Here is a 19,341-nt window from a genome sequence, read left to right as displayed (position 1 = left end):
ACAGCCCTGCTGGCAACAATTGGCTTTTGATGTCAGGGTTAAAGGGTTTGGTGGGATTTTGAAGAGACTCCACGCTGTGTGGAGGTGGGATTAGTGTGAGCGAGTCAACAATGAAAAGAGACGCATGGAGCCTGTTGTTCTCCTGCACCTCAGCAGTTCAGCTGATTAGCTGTAATTGCTTGATAATTGGATGCCATGTTTGCCTGTAAACTGTTTAAAGGCATATTGTTGTGTTCCTCTCAAAAAGTAAGGAGGAAAAAGGACAGAGATTCAAGTCATGCTTAAAAACAGATTTGTTTTGCGTTATATAAAGAAAGACCACATGCTATGATAAAGGGACAGCCTAAATTATATAGTCATCAAAGCTTTACTGTTAATATCCCTCTGCCTTTCATGATCTAAAATCCCCCCTGAGCTGCTACTGTACACTCAGCAGGGGGTGGGTTTTAAGCCCTGGTTAATACAGGGGTTGAAAATGACCATGTGATCCACAGGTCAGTCCACTTTGTCTGGTCAGGGTTTGGAATTTGTATCAATCCACTTGTCGGTGGCCAGAAGATTAAGAGTCAAAGAGAGGACAAAGAATGCAGCTCTGATGTCTTAATACTGAGCTAAGGACAACAACATTCACTGTTAGCCTAACACAAAGTGCCAACATGGCAAGAATATCTCTTTCAAGTTAAGCTGTTGACAGGACATCGAGAACAAAAACCCATCACTGTGTTGATCCCTACGTTTGATTTGACTTTGACTTTTGATCTCGTTGGGTCTATTGTCCTAAATTCGACTGGACAGATTGAAACATGAAACATGCTGAAGACATGTTCTTTTGAGTCATGATAGGCAGTTCGTCGTCGTTTTCTTCTTCTCTTTCAGTGTTTGGGGGATGTAATTACACCTTCAATCCATCAAACCTTTATCAAACATTGTCATATATATATATATATATATATAGAGAGAGAGAGAGAGAGAGAGAGAGAGAGAGAAAAATCATATTGCGATAATTATCATTGTGGTTTTATCGGCCAGGCCGATTATAAGTCCATGCAGTGAAAACACAAACACTCCCAACAAGTCCAAAAAAACCTCAAGACTCAACAGAAGTACAAAGGTATCTAGAAACGCTCGGGTGAATATCAAAATAAAACAGAAAATCACGTTTGAACAATGAAACAAAACTAAAGAAGAATAACTCATGACACTTGGTTGATAAAAAAGCATTGTCAAGGTAGTAATCAATATAAATCAGCAATATAACCCCCCCCCCCCCTACTAGCATTAGCATCTCTCTTCTGCTGCAATTGGATAACACTGTTCAACATCATGTTCTATAAATAATGAATAAATAAAGGCTATTGTAAATACTAGGGTTAACCAGGGAAATCAACATTGTTCTTTGTAAACACAATTTGTTGTTTAGTAAGTGTAATGCAGCTCTTACCATGATGACTTTCAATCAATTTATCATATTCATTTAGAAATGATATTTTGGACAGTTGTTTTACTGCTCAGTATGCAAAATACATCAAAATGCAATGCAACGAGTGGCCCAGTCACTCAAAAAAGTCGTTTTTGTGCTGCTCCAGTGAACATTTGAATGCACAACAAACCACAGGGTTCTTCTGATTTCTGCAAAACCGCCTGAACCGTTTGAGTCTGACAGCCAAGAAGTGATTATAAGACTGTGACCAGATTCAAAATATCCCCTCTGGAAATAATTAGAGCCCTAGAGGGGTTCTCAGATACACTGGAACGCATCATAATGAACATTCATGCATACATGATACTACAGTACACAATTTTTTTTTTTTGCTCTGGTACGAGCACCTTCCCTCTGCTATCCAGACAAGAGTACCACTGTGTCATCTTCAAAGTTATGTTGATGTTTCTTTCAATGTGGAGTCCCAAGCACCCACATACGGTCATGTCAGTAAAATAGATCACATAGGAAGACGACTGGGATACCCAGTATGGCTTGACAAATACTTGATAGTAGTTTGTGTTGCTTTGTTAGAATTTAGTCATTAATATAAGTCATGAATCCAAAACATAAAGATGCAGACACATTTAAATAAGCTGCAGTATTAGTTTATTACAAATGTGCATAGATGAGAAAATGTCAGCTCAATATAAAAAAGATATTCTTTTCAACATGGCACGTGCACTGGACACAGTACGGCCTCGTGTCCTGTCAGCCTGCAGATAAGCTGGACCTTCTTAGTTGCATAAGTGCCATTTACTTCAACACGATGACATGACATGACAACTGATATTCAGGCTTACATGAAAGTCACACACATTTATTCCTATATGAAGTTTACGTCTCCATAAATAAAGCCTTGGGTATTTAACATTGCAGCACTACAGCTCTTCCCCCTCTTATAATCTTGTTTTTCATCCCACCATCGGTCTGACAGTGGAGATAGATTAATTTCCACCGCAGGAGTAAACACGGCAGATAGGTTCTTAACCTCAGTGCACAGTATGTCTGTTCTTTGTATTTCCAGAGTGACACAGGTCACTGACAAATGATGCCATTTGCAAAACTGTGTTCCCAGAAAAGTGAATCTTGTTATTTTTTGGGTTTGATGCATTCAGGTGTTCCTCATCATAGCTGCTTCTTGACACTGCATACAGATGACAAAGAGAGAGAGAGAGAGAGAGCTGATCTGTGACCAGGAATGAGCCTCACAACCCAATGTGGAAATGTATGTTGTGCATCTGAGTCACCAGACCGACTGGATACATCCTGTATATGTTCTCAGTCTGGCAGATATACTGTATAAAGGTACTTTAAACAAACAAAGAAATCATGTCATATCTCTTTACTGAGATAAGACTCTATCTGCACTATCTATCTTATCCCTGCACAGATTATGTACATTTTTTGTAGACGGATATTTTTTTAACCAAACAGGATTGATTTTGATTCATGTCGGGACTTCTTTAACTCTTTGTTTGGGTTAATATACATGTATGTGAGGGAGGACAGAGGTTGTTTAGATGTAGCAAGTGTTTCATGTTGTACGTGTCTTTATTAACTGCTACTGGATTCTTTTAATTTCCCTCTGGATCAATAAACTAGCTATCGAGCTATCTGGGCATACTCTTCCTTTTTTTGTCAGTATACAATCCAATATCTCAGAACAAGACAATATTTTTTCAAGACAGATGCAAGTTGGCTAAACACTGAAGCTTCAGTGTTCGAGGTGGCTGTAGCTCAGTCCGTAGGGGCTTGAGTTGGTAACCGGGGGGGTCACCGGTTCAAGTCCAAGTGAACAAAAATCTGAAAATTGATCTGGTAGCCAGAGAGATGCCAGACTACCTCCTGAGCACAGGGCACTGACTGAGCACTGCCTTTGGGCAAGGCACTGAAATACCCCCAACCAGCACCTGCCGGGAGCTGCTCCCTCACTCTGACATCTCTCCATTAGGGCATGTCCATAGGATCTGTTAGTGCATGTGTATTGTGTATATATCTGCCTATGTGTGTGTTGCATGATTCCCAGAGTGTAAAAACCCAATTTCCCTTCGGGGATCAATAAAGTAAATCCTCTTCGTCTTCTTCTTGGTGACATCACAACCTGTGTGCACATTGACTCTAGAGAGGAGCGGGGGTGGGGGGAAAGCTCGCTCCTGTGATTTGAATTTCAGAACCTATTTTAAATGCTTTGAGTCAGAGTTACATATTACTCTTTGCAGAAATGTGCATGAGCTCTAACCCGCTTGTGATTTCCTTATCAGCAGATTGGGTTTACTGCTAACATGCTAATGCTAAGCAGGTATAATATTACCCAAGTAACAAGTTGGTCAACATCTTAGTTTAGTGTGTTTGTTTTGAAGGATTTACATATGATGACAGTTTATCTAATTTCAGGGGATCATTAAGCTGTGGGTATTTACATGTATTCAAAAGGGAATATTGGCATCTGCACTTTTTTAATGACTGAAAGTAATCTCATGGTAGATAGTGAAGAGTTATTGGATCACTAAAGTGCAGTCGTAATGCTTACAACATATCCAACATAACCAATAGTTTAGTCTGACGCTATAATAAAAGTTTTTGACTGTATAATAATGCAAGCTATTGAAAGGAAACGCAGTATCAACAAAAGATTTCAAAAGAACCTAGTGGCAAGCAGAAAAGAGTACACAAGTGTTTTATGACTTAATATAGATCTCACCAATTGACTTTTGTCCTTGGTAAACTCCGGCTGAAAAGTACAGCTGTATGCTTTCAAAAATGCAGCTCATTTGACATTTTCGGGAGTTTTGCACATCTGTGAGTACAGGTTACACAATCATGTATTTCTGAAGGCTGTTTCGGCCATCAGAATTAGTCATTGTTTTGTGGAAGTGAAATCAAAGTGAAGAGAAATAGTTGCAGAACATTACCATACTCAATTTAAACTCAAGCCCATGAGTGCTACACACAATCACAGCCCCAATTTTTTTAATTTCCTCATTCTCAACAAAAATATATATATTTATTGATTGAATAGATTATGGCATAAAACTAAAACAATTCCGCAGTGACAGAAAGCGGATTCAATCTGACCTCTGTACTCCGGGGTCACACTGGGGTCGTGCCCTGTCACTGTTATGTCACACAGCAGCCTGGAATCTCGGCTATGTGCACTGACACACTCCATACAGACTTTACATCATACATTCACATGTCGTTCCCACCAGCCCCTTCATGCAGAAAATGGGGGGCCTTTTCCATCAGGGGTCTCTTCCCCCTTCTTTTCTCCTTCCTCCTCCAAACTACTATTTCTCTCAGGCTTTATCTCTAACTGTCTCCTTTGCCCTCCTCCACTAGTAATCTTCCTCTTATAGCCTCTTTCTTCTCCTTCCCCCCCTTAGTCTTAACCCTTAGTCTTTGTAAAACCTCTGTAAAGTGTTTGTGTAAAAGGCTGTTCCTCTGTTGCCCCATTCACACACAAATACATGTGCACACACACACTCTGCGCCCCTATAGATCAGCTGTAGGAATCCACTGTTCTGTCCGACCATGTGGCCTCAATGCACAGAAGGGAGCCTCTGTTGCGGTGCCATTGAGCAGGGGCCCATGATGTCATAGGGAAATCACCTTCATCTCTCAAACACCGCACAGTGTGCAGCCCCTCCCCCGCTCTCTTTTCTTCTCATCGCCGTGGTGAATGGAATTGCATGGCTGTGCAGTTCAATCACTGTCAAGTACGGAGAAAAGGGGTCTCTTGTGCAAAATTTCATGATTCACAATTGATTAAATAGGGGTGTCATTTCATGGATGAACGGGGAGGTGTGCGGAGAGGAGAGGAGGGTAAGGCTTTTTCATGCCCTTGTGAGATATGGCTCAGAAATCGCCTGATGGGGCCTATTCAAAGCTGGAGGTGTAAAGTTCTGGGTTTTTATTCACGGCGGAAAATAAGAGGCCGGTATTAGAGAAAAGAAGGGGGGAAGGGGCTCAGTCGGAGAGTTGCCAGTATCTTCTCATGGCTTGCTAAAGGGTTTTCATGCCTTTTAGAGGTATAGTGTTGATAAACTGTATAAGCCATATGATTTAGATTCCTGTTGTCATGTGCAAACTCTCAGGACTAACCCAGCGACGAGACAGAGGAGGACAGACGACAGGAAGTAGTTATGAAAATAAAAGACAAAAAAGGAAGAGGTGCCAGACTCAAGCATGATTGCCCCCTTCCACTATTCCCCCGCTGGCCAGCACGGCCTGCAGTCACAATGCAGCAGGACTAACCGGGCCTACCGTTACCTCTTGGACATAACGTTGTTTATAAAGCACATGCTTAGCTTTATATTTTTATGAAGCGTGCTTAGTTTACAAACTGGCTGATTTAAAAAAAAAAGAGAGAGAAGAAAAGGGATGATTAGTCCGCACATCTGCAGACATCTATTTTACTGACTGTGAAGCATTTTTTGAGTCATTTAAATCAGACACAACCATAAATACAATTTAAAAAAATAAAAGTAAACCGCGGTTAATTCTGCATCTGCACAAGAGAGAACAACACATAGAACATGACAGCTATACTTTGTGGATTATTTTAAGTCAAGTTCATCAGATACAGCCGGAATACTCTGGATTTCTTTATAATAAAGGCTGTGTGCTTGCGTGCTTATGCTCTTGCATGAGCTTGTGCAGAAGAACAACTCTTTCCAAGTGTGCCAGGGAGGGAAGGGTGCTACTGTGCTTAAGCAACTGGACTTCAGGGGTGAAGTGTACTTTAGGCATATCATGGATTGCCAGTGTGATAGCGCACTAAGGCATTCCCACATGGCCCATCAGTCTACAAGACCAATATTATGGCAAACCAACAGGTGTTGCAGATATTGGAAGCGGGCAAGTAAACTGGTTCAGATAAACTGATTCCACCCAACCTAAAAAGCCTTGGCATTGTAAAAGAGCTTCCAGACCAGAAATATGGTAAAAACTATAGGATAAATATTTGGGATGTGGGGGGAGACAGCTCGCTCCGATGATTTGAATTTCAACTGCAGTACCAGTTTAAATGCTTTTTGTCAGAGTTACGTATTGCTCTTTGCAGAAATGTATCACTTCACAAGGAATGTATTGCATTAAGGCAATTGTAACTATGTCTATATAATCCTTCATAGACCGCAAGTCCTTGCATACCATTCAAACACTTATCACCAGTTTTGCATTAACACAGCTTAAGAATGGCACAGGGCTCATTGCATTTACAGTAGACTTTGCCCTCGTCCTTGCTCTGCACTTAATTTCCATTTTTAACTATTCCAGGACCGAAGGGAAAAAAAGACTTTTCAAGACAGACTTACTTCAATATCCTATAATGTATTCCAGCTGAGAAAAAAAATCCATGCTCTTCTGTACATAAACGCTGAGGCAAACTCCTGGGTCCCAAACTCTCGCTGGCTTTTGGCCTCTGCTGCGAGGGAGTTTCTTGTTGGATTTCTTCAGTAACTGTTTTGGGACGAACTGAGTTTTTTTTTGGATGAACGGAGGTGTGGCGGAGGTGTGGAGAAGGTGTGGTGTCTGCAAACATGTAAAAGCATTAACCTGTTAACGCTAGGGACGGGCTCGAGCACTCGAGTACTAGCCACTGACTCGATTATTCGAGTTCCAAGTCATGACTCGCGCACCTGTGCGAGTGCTGCTTTTGGCTCATACAGCGTTATTCTTGGAAGACAGCTTTTTATTTTCACCTCACTGAATATACTAGCAAGGAAAATAATGAACGGGATACAAGAGTATGACTTGTCCGGCCACGGCTTCAGCTTCAGTACACACGAGCCAGATATCAACAAAAACAATAGGCAGCTACGGCAACTCTCAAGGGACAAATTAGACAGAAAGCAAAAAGCAACAAATACAGAACTGTCTGCTACACTTGCGACATGTCAGTCAAGAAAAGTGATGACAAAACGATAAAAAGGACGTTCAGTGCAAGATTTGTGGCGTTACAATTACATACCAATGAAATATTAGTTTGATGCTTAAAACACAATTGGAAAACAGCGGAGGCAGTCTCGCGTCACGTCATTAGCACTGTTAGCACACTTCGTTAGCCTGTTACCAAAACGGTAACTGGAGATATATTTCCATTAAGTTTTATAGAAGGAGCTTCAGAGAGTTCAGGGTGTTTGGGGCTGCTCTTTAAGAGTGTTAAACAACACAGAACACATTTTACAAGAATAACAGGCATAAAGGCATTTTACTGGGTGTTTATGTCATTTCACAGGCATTTACAGGCATAAAAAAATCTTGCGTCTGATGTGAGATTTTTTTCATGATAAAAAATAATAATCATGCAAATAATAATAATCTGCAAGTACTCGAGTACTCTTTCATTAGGTAATTAGAGTACTTGACTGCAGAGATAACAGTAAATTGCCATCCCTAGTTAACGCACATCAAACACTTATGCAGACACGACTTGGGCATTGAGCGAGTGTATCCATTATAGGTAAGGTACACGTTTGAGTGACTGTTGCGTGTGTGTGTGTGAAGTTATCTAACTATGTAAGCTGTTGGGATGACGAGAAAATACTTTTAAAGGGGGAAGGCGAATCAAAACTGCAGCCTGGCTTCTCTTTCGCCACATGCTTTGGGGATTTTAGCTCTAATATCCTTCCCAGTGTGAGTCCCCCTGTTGTTTGTTCACACTCAGAATAAATTTATGAGGTTATTTCAGGTCTCCTCTCAAATCTTTTTTTTTTCGTAATCCAATTTAGGGGGTAAGTTCCAGAGGAAAATAATCTTGATATAAACACATTTATTGTATTTACTCATTTTTCCTCTGTAGCGTTCACTTCATTTACTTTCCATAACAGTTGGCTGATTCTTCATAGTATTATTCCCATTCAGTGACTCATTAACAATTTATGTATTTTTCGTTTGCACTTATGCAGAGTGATTCCAGATGCTTCATACAGCTGAAAATAATGACTTTAATTGTCAAGAATGCATACATAGACATATAATGTAAGACTGTACTACATGAGGTTAGACTGGAATAATTTTTTTCATTTAAGAGTAAATCCATTTAAACACTTAAGTTGCTATACTGAATATGTTTAGAGGTGGAACAGAATCATCAATTTGGAGACCAAAACAGCTACTGTGCAAATTGCCTAGAGAGGAGAGGAATTTCCCATAAATCTCTTTAATTATTCCTGACCAAATCTTTTTTGTATTCTATTGTTACCTTAGTATCCAGGCGTAACATTCCCATCTCTACGACTTTTACATACGCTTTGGGCTACCACACAAATACATTTTAGTGCTGAGAAAGTGTAAATTGCATCTATTTAAGTAGAAATTTGACCTTTTTTTTATTTGGGGGGGGGGGGGGGATTGTTTGCTCAGATATTATTTTTGCTTGTTTAATAAGAATATATTCCAATTATTTTTTTTTTCCAAGAGTAATGTGCGGGAAAGTGTTTTTCCAGGCACGTCACCACCTACAATTTCTTAGCAGGTTATTCACAGATTTTTAGGGGTGCTGAAAAGTCCTTTTTGTTATATCTGTGGCCAAAGACGGACTTTAAGGAGCTTCTAGTACATAAAACATGGTTGGTTTTTACGCTATGCACGCAGAGTTAGCCAGCTTTTGCTCGCTTGCAGTGTAGTGCAAGCAGTAAATACAAACCAGTCCTACAGTGAGTATGTGCTCCTAGGGGCCCAGTTTGAATGTTTTTCTACAAGCTGCAAAAAACAATGTGATGTATTTTACCATTAAATCATTTCTGTGATCAGAGGCACTGCAGGTCAACCGGCAGTCAGAAAACTGCTTGGGGTCTCCAACTTTAAAACACAGAAATTGGAATAACCGTAGAAAACCTCCCTAAAGGGACACCATCTGGCAGCACTTACTCTTGTTGTCTTGCTTGCATTATTGCTGTGAAAACCAAAGTTTGACAATGAAAGTCAACAAAGAACAATTGAGAGGGATTGGCTGTCTACATGACGGAAACATCGAAACAGAAACAAAGAGGAAGAGGAATAAGAGTTGGGACATAATGGTGATAAATGCGGGTTGTAGGGCCACCAATTATTTCTCGCCTGGGGCCCCAACAAATGTTGGGGAGAATTGCCTCTGTCTGTTATGTTATAGGAATGTAAATCTACAAAGAGTATACCACTAAAACATACGTTGAGGGGGTAAAGCATTATGAAATCAAACTGGTGAAAATATTGCAAAAGATCAGAAGTGTTGGGATGGCCAATAACGTCTGATGGTGAGTGAAGCAGAACTATTTCTGATTCCACCGAGGTATGGTGGGAACTCCTCAGTGAAAACCCCACTGTTTTTTTGTGGAGTTTTTAATATAGGGCTTTCCTGTTTTTCAAGAGGTTACTTTCATTCTAGAAAGAGGAAGTCTATCTTCCTCTTTCTAGAGAGGTTGAGAGTGCAGAATTCTGTTTTTTTTTTTTTTTTGTCTTCTTGCCGTGCTCCCATGCAAATATAGTCTGTGAGGCCAAATAATTCCAACGCAAAAATGTTCAACTAAATTGGAAATTCAGGATCAATTTGTGAGTTCCCCTTTGCCCTCTGCTATAAGTGAACACCAACAAGCCTCTAGCCCAGGATCACTGTCTGTGGAAGACTTTGATCTTTGTTCAGTTGTTTCAACAATAAGTAGCCGATTATTATCGTCTGTTAAAGGAAATTCCCAGACAAGAGGCTTTTAAAAAAAACATTTTCATTTTTTTCTAAGATAATGCATTCTTTCTCTATATTTCCACTGCCAAACCAAAAGCTGTTAAGTAGTTTTCAGAGGTTCTCACTGTCTGTCTCCTGGAGGTATTTGTAACACGTTTGCACACACACACACACACACACACACACATATATGCGCACACAAAGGCACACTCCCTTTTCACCACTTTAGCTCGGGGGCTTGTCGCAGGGCACACAACAAGAGGCTTCTGTGCATACCAAACCCAGCCGGTTCATTCAGAGCTGTCGCTAATCGTGCATTTTGCACACACACACACACACACACACACACACTTACATTGCATGTGACCAGCATTCCTCCAGTTTTAGCCGTCAGGAGGAAAGGGGATTGAAGGGATTTGCCTAAGGGTGAAAGAGAGAGTAAAAGGCAGCAGCGACTCAGGAAATATTCATAACGAAGACAGAATGCAATGAAAACCTTTGAAAGTGAGCACCAAATCTCATATGAGTCCCACTTGACTGATGCATCAAAAAATCTCTCTCCATGACTCATCTTCATATTTGTTTCCCGTTTTCAAATTGTTAGTTGCTGTTAAGACCCTTTGAGAATATTAACTGTTGGCTGTATGTTAGTGAATTGGAGCTGAGTCTACCTTGCCATAGCAATTGATACCTAAACAGTATATCCAAGAGAGCAGAAAAGAGCAGCCGTTCTCACACCCAAACTCAGCAGCTGATAAGCTACGATAAGTAGACTTCTAAGCATTTAGGTCAACCCTGGCTCTAGCCGGACGCGTTTCTACTCGAGGTGTCCTGAGGTGCTCGAGCAGCTGTGCACTAAGTTTGTCAGTACATCAGTCTCCCATGTCATGCCAGACGCCACATCTTGCTTAGAGTATTGCAGGGATTCAGTCCAGAGGGATTCCATCGAGGTAATTAATCTGAGCTTGTTAGCCAAATGGCAGGCAGGTCGGAGCAGAAGCCGTCCTGCACGCTGCCGAGGTGACTCAACAACCTCCTACTCACACACAGGCAGCGCTGTATTTCTTAACAACTCCAATCTATGTTACGCATAGCGTTGTATGGCTGTGTACCTGGCTGTCCGTGCACCAGCTTGTGTTGACAGAGAACACATTGCTGGCACACATTGAAGCTTATCTCAGCTCAGGGCCCTTAGGAATGATGTCTCTTAAAGGAAGCTGACTGAGGGGGTGGGGTGAAACTGATATGTGCCGCTACCTGGCTCTCCCGTCACATCTACCATGGGGCTGCACCAGTAAATGATGGCATTAGGATGGAAGGTAGGGGGGGCGGAGCAGATGAACTGCTTTCCTTCCTAGAACGAGGGATGATATGCAGGCCAGGGGAGGAGGAGAAGAGGGTGGTGATGCTGGACAGGTGCTGAGAGAGAGATATGTGGGGGGTTTTTTTCCCCTGCTGCGAAGGAGATTGTGTAGAATGAAGAGAAAGAAAGAGAGAGAATGAGAGAAAAAAAGGACAGGTGAAATATTTCCCCGCGAGGCAGAGGAAATGGGGAGAAGTGAAAAAGGGCCAGCACCGATTGAGAAATGGACTAAACCATTCTCGGGGGGATGCTTAAACTCTAAGCCCCACAGGGCTCTCTCTCTAAATGTACCTCCCAGTGATGGATGATTTTAACGTTTACCCCCTTGCTTTTTCCTCACTTCTCAGCAGAGCTCCAGGAGAGCCATTTGTGTGTATGTGTGTGTATTTGTGTGAGTGTGCCGAACCAGCATGCCAGGCAATCCTGGCTGGGCCTCCCCAACACTCCCAGGTAGTAGAAAACATATCCCCCTGTAACAATCGATAGCTGCCCTTAGCTCCGAGCCACATCTGCAGCCCAATACAGCTCGTATCTCCAATGCTACGATTAATTCTGTGCCCCACCACTTCCTGCTTCAAGCTCGGGCCCTGAGATTAAAGAGCAACACAGCCACTGGAGTCCTTTGCTCTCAGGGGGAGAGGGAGCGGAGGGAGAAGGGAGCACTGTGTGAAAACTATTTATCAACAGGAATCTCTACGCCATTTTACAAAAAGCACATTGCATCTGACTCTTATCAGGGTCAATTCATTTGCAACAAATCTGCATCTTTGTGACGCTTATATTAACTGAAGTAAAACAATTATATTGAGTTGGGATGAATTGAAAGTAGTGTGGTTCACAGCAATGTCATGCTTTGATGACTACTTGATTAGCCAGTCAGATGGTCAAAATATTTAGAAAATGGTTTGATGTTTCCTTTCTTTTTTCCTCCACATTACTGCTTTGAATAATTACATTCTGTCAGCATTGATTAATCAATGTCATTATCAGTTCAGTTGAATGGTCAGCTCAGTTATTAGCCGACAAATGTGGCCTGTGTGTAATGTGTTGGCACTGTGTACTAATTTCACCTGAAGCTTAAAGGAATGGAAGGACATTTAGGAACGCTGCCAGAAGATTACTACCACTCTCACGTCTGTGTGAAGAAAAAGGTTCAGCCACCAGCTGGTGGATTAACCTAGCTTGACTGATATCTGTAACTTCCTGAAGTCTCTCGGCTGGTTGTTAACAAGAATTGTCTGGCAAAAACATCAGCTTGTTAATGTTATGCTACGCTTTTTACAAAGTTTAAACAAAAAATAAAATCCACGAGCTTAGAGCAAGCAGCAACCTATAGTGTTGAAAAATGAAGGCAACGTGCAAAAGAGGAAAAGAATTGCAGTTCCCACAGTGTCCACTTGAGGAGAACTCCAACAGCCAAGCAATCCCCTTATGCTCATGTCTACAGCAGAATTCAACATGTTTACAGCCTGGCTCAAAATTGTGTTTGGTCTGAATAGCTCATGTCTTTGTTAGTAAAACTGTACTGGGGTGAGTATTTTTATACTTGAAGTTTGTATTATGTTAAGGCTAAGTATTGTGCACACATTTGCATAACTAGAGTTGGTATTAGTTGACTGACAGGTGAGCATGTAACAGCAGTTTTCCAGGAGGCTCTGTCTCTTTTCTTGTTTCTAGATGTGGCTATGTCCAAATTAAGCAGGTTACGTCCTTCAGAGGGAAAATTCAAAGAGTCATTAAGTCACAGCAGCATGTCGAGGGATGTCTCATTGTTACCTTAAATGTATCCTTCTTTATAGCTTCTTTGTAGTCTTGGTCCTACCCCTGTAATGAGGCAAAGCTAAGGTTAGGTTGGGTTAGCATTATTGTGACCACTATGATTTGACTTCAAAACACTCATTCAGAAACCCATGGGTGAAGTCACTGGAACTCTGTCCATGTTTTATAGAGTGTATGCTGGAAGGGCTATCTGTTTTTTTTCTGTACTCTTTATGCCTAGCTTATCATGTCTTGGCTCCAACATCATCATCATGATTGATATTCTCCGTAAGAAGTTGGCATGTAAGATAAAACATACCAAATATGTTGTCTGATATCCTGAAATTTAGATAATTTCTCAAGAATTCTATTTTTTTCTTTTTTGAACTGAGGCGTTTAATCGTTCGTGCAGGTTATGCCTCCACTTTAAATAGCAGTAAGACATTTTAAATTGAGATTTTCTGTAAAGTTTTAAAGTCTTACTCAGGGTATAGATGAATCCAAAAATAATCCCTTGTTGCATCCCTACATTTATCTGCTGTTTGCTTTTCAGCCAGACATGTCTCAGGTAAGCCTGTTTGTAAAGAAGGGCTTAGAATACTTTTTTTGTAGATTTCTATACTCTAGACAGTATGAAATCGCTGATATAAAATATAGAGACTTCTTTATCGGCTATTTTTTTTTCTAAGTTAGTTTTTGTGACTCTTACGTAAGTTTACTTGACCTTGTTGGGCACTGTCCAATTTGACATGGTCCCTTTGCTTTTGTCTCTCACTGTTGGGCTTAAGTTAAAGTATCCCTCTGTATCCAGAAGAAACATGCTGTGTCTTCTCCACTTGTACTCTTTAAGTAAAAAAAAAACCTCAGAGTTTGCAATGTAGACACAAATCATGAATACACAGCCTTATTTTACCTCTGCAAACATCCAGTGACTTGCACTGCATGGATTAGCCTCCTAAAGCATTCCCTTTCAAACTCAGCAAGTAGGGATTTCTTTTTAGGTGATCACTGGCCTAAGCAGCTGTTACACGCAGGATTAGCAGGTTCTGCCATTCAGACAATACGGTCTGTTGAAACTAGAAGGGTAAAGAAAGTACAGAGAGACAAGGAGGGGAGAGGTGTTGGCAGGGGTGAAGCCGAGAATAAATGTGAAAGCGAATAAGAGGTGTGAGAGACGTGAAATGGGGAGAAGATGATGGGAGAAGGGAGCGAGGTGAGGAGCAGAAGGAATGAGAGATGAGGGCATGGGTGAAATCAGGATGTGTGGAAGGAAAAAAAGAGGGGGAAAGGCAAAGATTGAAGAGGAGTCAGACATATATGGGGAGAAAAAAGATGCAGAAGCTTAGAGGTAGGCCTGTAAGAATCAGAGCTCTGCCAAGGAAGCAGCTTAAAGGAGTTGACAATGAGAATAATATTCCCCCTTTTTATCTGGCTTGTTGTTCCTTGTTTCACTTCTGTTACTATCATCCCACTTTCTGTCTCCCAGAATGTGAAAGTGTTTCATGCAGCCACCTTTGTAATTGTGCTACTACAAGGTGTTTGCAGAGAGGAACAGTTGATGGGCTGATAACAGGCCTTGCCTTAGGGCTGAAAGACATTTCCATGCTTTTTTGGATGCCTCACAATAGCATCAAACTTTCTTTGGCTCTCACCTACCTGCTTTTATTCTGTCTCACCTACCTCATATGGCACTTAGCTCCCCTTTTCTCTTCTCTTTTCCGTGTCTTGTAAATGGAGAAACACATCAGAGACCTGTGTTCTTGTAAGCTATCTTTTCTCAGCTGCGGTTTGTCGTTCCGTACCCCTCACTTTTCCCCATCATCTCTTGTTTGTCTAGCAAGGTGTGCGACAGTGGTGTGGAAGTCAGGCTGATTTTTTAAGTTTTCCTTTTGATGCGTCGCTGTACCTTTCAGTGGAGAAAGCCTGCGCTGCCTGGAAACAGCAACCCATGTCTCGTGTCAGTGCTCCATCGCCTTGCACTCCCTACTTTCACTCATTACCCTTTTTCTGCCTTCTGCTCCCCCCTGTGCCCCTCCTTCGCTTTTAGCCTATTCTCCTGGAAAGACACGGAAATTGTACTTTCAGACATTCACAAGCGCACACACACACACACACACACACACACACACACACACAAACACTATCTCACATATACAGACACACATGTATTGTTAAGTGCAGCCTTCTCAGTAACGCCACGCCGCTACAGTTTCTTCACATTCTCATATGGCTCCACTAAAAAAAAGAACGCACACACACAAACACAAACAGCCACCCTATCTCACAGTCATATTCTGGCCCTTTATCCCTCCTTGGTAATCTGTTTACGGGGTGCTGGGTCCATTTGAGGGAGAATCTAATTGAAACCTGGGCTAATCTGATGACGGCAAGGAGCCGCAGAGCCTGCAGCCCTGCATCACCTCCACAGTTAGTTTACACCTTGTAGCCCCCTTCCTCAATACCTCGCTACTTTATTTCATGCTTCACGGTTCAATGCAGCTCTGCCCACTCATTCATGACACATTGATTGTAAATCTGACATTTGATATGCACCGTGCTTACTCAATTCTGATCTTGTTTACTTGTTTGTGTCCTCCATCCCCCCTTTTTCACACCACACATCATTTACCCAACGCTTCTCTTGTCTCTTTTGTTCCAGGATGGATATTACTCCCACCGCCCAAAGGAGAAAAATAGAGTGGACAGCAACAATGAGAACTCTGTGCCAAAAGACTTTGAGAACATAGACAATAGTAACTTTGGTGCACGCTCACAGCCACACCGGCAGTCCGTAGGAGCCACCAGCAGCAAACAGCAGCGGGAACACCTGCAGGAGAAAGCCCACGCACAGCAGCAGGCCTGGAGGGAGAGCTCACCCAGTCTGGGCCGCAGCTCCAACGAAGTCCTGCCTGTAGGTCACCAGTCGCTGGTTGTCAGCAACAATGCCTCCTACCCGGGTGTGCAGAGTGTGGCGGGAGTGTCACCACAGCACTACCATGCCTCACAGGTCCAGCAGGCGCAGTCACAGCACAGACATCAACACCCACACAGGAGGCAGGCGACGGCAGCACCACTGGAGGTGACCTACGACCAGCCGCCAAAGTGTGAGATCAGTGGAAAGGAAGCCATCTCAGCTCTATCCAGAGCCAAAAGCAAAGAGTGTCGGCAACAGATTGCTGAGGTGTACTGCAGACACAAGGAGGGGCAGTTAATGCCTGAGAAGGTCACTCGCTACTGCCCAATTGAGGGTGAGTCATTAAGCACTATGATTAAAGATTGATTACTACATTAAAGTTAATAGAAATGGTTATCACCGCTAACTTAGTGCAGTCGCTTTGTATTCTGTACAAAAACTGTCATACACAGTGGGTCGATACTTACTATAGGGTGGTTTACATTCAATCTTGTTAATGTTAACCAATGTTTTACATAGTGACATTCAAGGTTTTGACTATCTCATTTTTCTATTAAGGTAAATAAAAAATCGACTGCAGTGGAAGTTAGGGATCTACAAATATAATTCACTTTTACAATTTATTAACAGCATAAAACATACACATAATACTCACATACCATAGACCTGTCCATTCAGCTCTTGCATAAAATGGGTTGTTGCATAGAAACACTTCACACCACCTTTTCTCATTGGACCCTGAAAACAGCAAAAGCTGTGCACCAGTAAAAGAGAAACAAAAATCGAAGGTGAATTATCCAAAGCTAAATGTTTCTGATGCATTAACGCTGAGTAATATTTGATGTTTATTCACATGCTTGCTTGCCAAACACTCCAAGCATTCACTCAGCAAACTGTTGGATATATTGGGATTAATAGACACTCCAGATGAAACAGTTAAATGACAGCAGTAAAAACAGATGCCACTCTTAAGAACTCATTGCTAAAGTACTCTTTAAAGCATATTTTCAAATCATATTGAGAAGCCCAAATAGATACAAACTCAGGAAATCAATAAGCCATTTTATCTTGAGTTGATTATGGAGTAACTAAAGTACAAAACACAGTGAAAAGCTTTGTGGTAAACATGCTGACAGGTTGGCAATGTCCCTTCTCCAAACTGTTTTTGACATGTCATTTCTCCACAGTCATTTCTATGAAACGCCATTGTTGTAGGTTCTTTTTTTTAAAGCAAATGAGAAAAAGAATAGGGTAACTGCAAAGCTGATTACAATCACAGCTGATTGACCACCCTGCATGGTAAAACAACGTTTCCTGCACATAATTGCGATTCTCATCGAACACAAGAAATGCTTTTTTTTCAACAGTAAATTATAATTGGTGGTGTAAATTGTTGGAGAAATGGGGATTCTACTTGTATTCACTCAAAATCGTTTCAGATTTTTCATTTGTTTTGTCAAGCTGGCCACAGAACACAGATTCTTCTTTCTTTTTCATAACACCCTCACGCAAACACTTTCTCTGAGGCTTTTCGTCACTAAAGAAATAAAAGACATCTGGAATCTGGTTGTGAATTCTGTAAACATAATCTGCTGTGGATGCCACCATAAGCAAGCCGCATGCATCAGCAACCATGTTGAAGGAACAGCACATACACACAGTAGCATTTATACACATGGTAGGGGACTGAATACAGCATGGACAGCAGGAGAGGAGGAGAAAGTTATAATACATCCCGTCTGTTCCAGTCAGATACCTTCCTGGCCCTCGCTCATGTTATGAGAACTCAAGGAGGCACCGTGACTTAGCATCTTTTGTATATTCCCCTTTCCCAAGTGCAGGAGTATCGTTTGTCTGTGCCTAAGCTCCTGTCATCTAACATAGCAACTCACCATCCCACTCAAACTGACAGTTTGATCAAAGGAGACAAAGAAATGAAAAGGGCTTTCCCCTGGTGGCTTGGCTGTAACAACACAACAGCTAAATTAAATCACTTTTCGTTCTTACTCTCCGTCTGCCTGCCTGCTGCCTGCCAATGTATTCCCTTCCTGTTCCTCCCTCCCTCCCTTTATCTGTTTTTTTTCCCTTTCCTTCCTCTGTACCCCATCCAAATTCAAGTCCTAACCTTGTTAGCACAAAATTGTCCAATTTGATTTGATCGGCATTCTGCCCTTGAGGCTTTGGCTGGATTAGCAATATGTGTTAGCTCTGGCATTAGCATCATTGAATACAGGAGCAGCATTCAGTCACTGGCATATGCTAACTCAGTTTATCATGATATGACGGCTGCATTGACCCAGCATGAGTTCAAGCTGGAAGTCAGGGAACTTGTGCCAACTACCGTAACTTTAATGAAATTAAAGTGAAAAGAAATTGTGAAAAAAAAATCATACCTACCTTGTTTTAGTAATTTATTTATGACAATGAGTAATTAGTGTACGTATACAATACAGATAGATGCAGCACGTTAGCTTGCTTAGCATGAAGTTAACTAGTAATTGTAGCTATCTCTAGAGGACAGTTACTGTTGTTTTGAGTCTGCTGGATGTCTGCCTCTTTCCACATCTGAGCCAAGTTCTCAGTCTGTAGTTGGTTCCTTCTTCCAGCTTCCTGTACTTCCTCCCCAGTGTGAGGCTGATCATTTTCTTCAGCCTGGTAGTTCTTCCTTGCTGCTGCGTCTGCCCTGCCTGGTGAACTGCGCAATATTTTTCTGCTTAATTTGTGTGGCCGAGATTTAGAAATGCCCAGTCTGGACTTGTCTCCATCATTTCATAAGCAGGTTTGCCTGTAAAGACATTTTAAAAATACAGCATATGATGATTCCCTGTCATTTTAAGATCTTAATAAGACCAGATCAAGCCGTTTCTGAAATCTACTGTCTACTAGCTTGGCTAGACAGGCATGACAGGCATGACTCTGACTTAGCATTAGCTAATTTTTAGGATGATAAATAGCAAATCTTGGAACATTATAAACAAAAGAGCGAACTAAGATATAGTTGCAAACATGATGCTTTTGCCCCTCACCGCTGAAACCCAGGCCATCCAACGCCTCTTTGAGGTCTCCTGTACTTGCGTTCCATAGCTATTTCTTGATGGGAGACTTAAAAAGGCGTACCTGGTTGTTAAGTTTATTACCTTTCTAGTCGTGGGACCTACTAC

The 19,341-nt window shown here is 41.6% G+C and overlaps 1 protein-coding gene across 1 annotated transcript in view; it reads left to right on the top strand.

Annotated features, from left to right (window-relative positions):
• The window catches only part of xylt1 (xylosyltransferase I), a 79,333-nt gene that overhangs the window by 27,359 nt on the left and 32,633 nt on the right, over positions 1 to 19,341 (top strand). Inside the window, exon 2 of the mRNA XM_079337353.1 lies at positions 15,926 to 16,514. Within this exon, the coding sequence (XP_079193479.1) occupies positions 15,926 to 16,514 (589 nt within the window). The remainder of the gene's footprint in view (positions 1 to 15,925; positions 16,515 to 19,341) is intronic.

Source organism: Symphodus melops, assembly GCF_947650265.1.
Source record: "Symphodus melops genome assembly, chromosome: 2".
In the NCBI taxonomy this organism is placed as follows: Eukaryota; Metazoa; Chordata; class Actinopteri; order Labriformes; family Labridae; genus Symphodus; species Symphodus melops.
The sequence above is the reverse complement of the archived record's forward strand: the minus strand, read 5'-3'. Positions and strand labels throughout refer to the sequence as shown.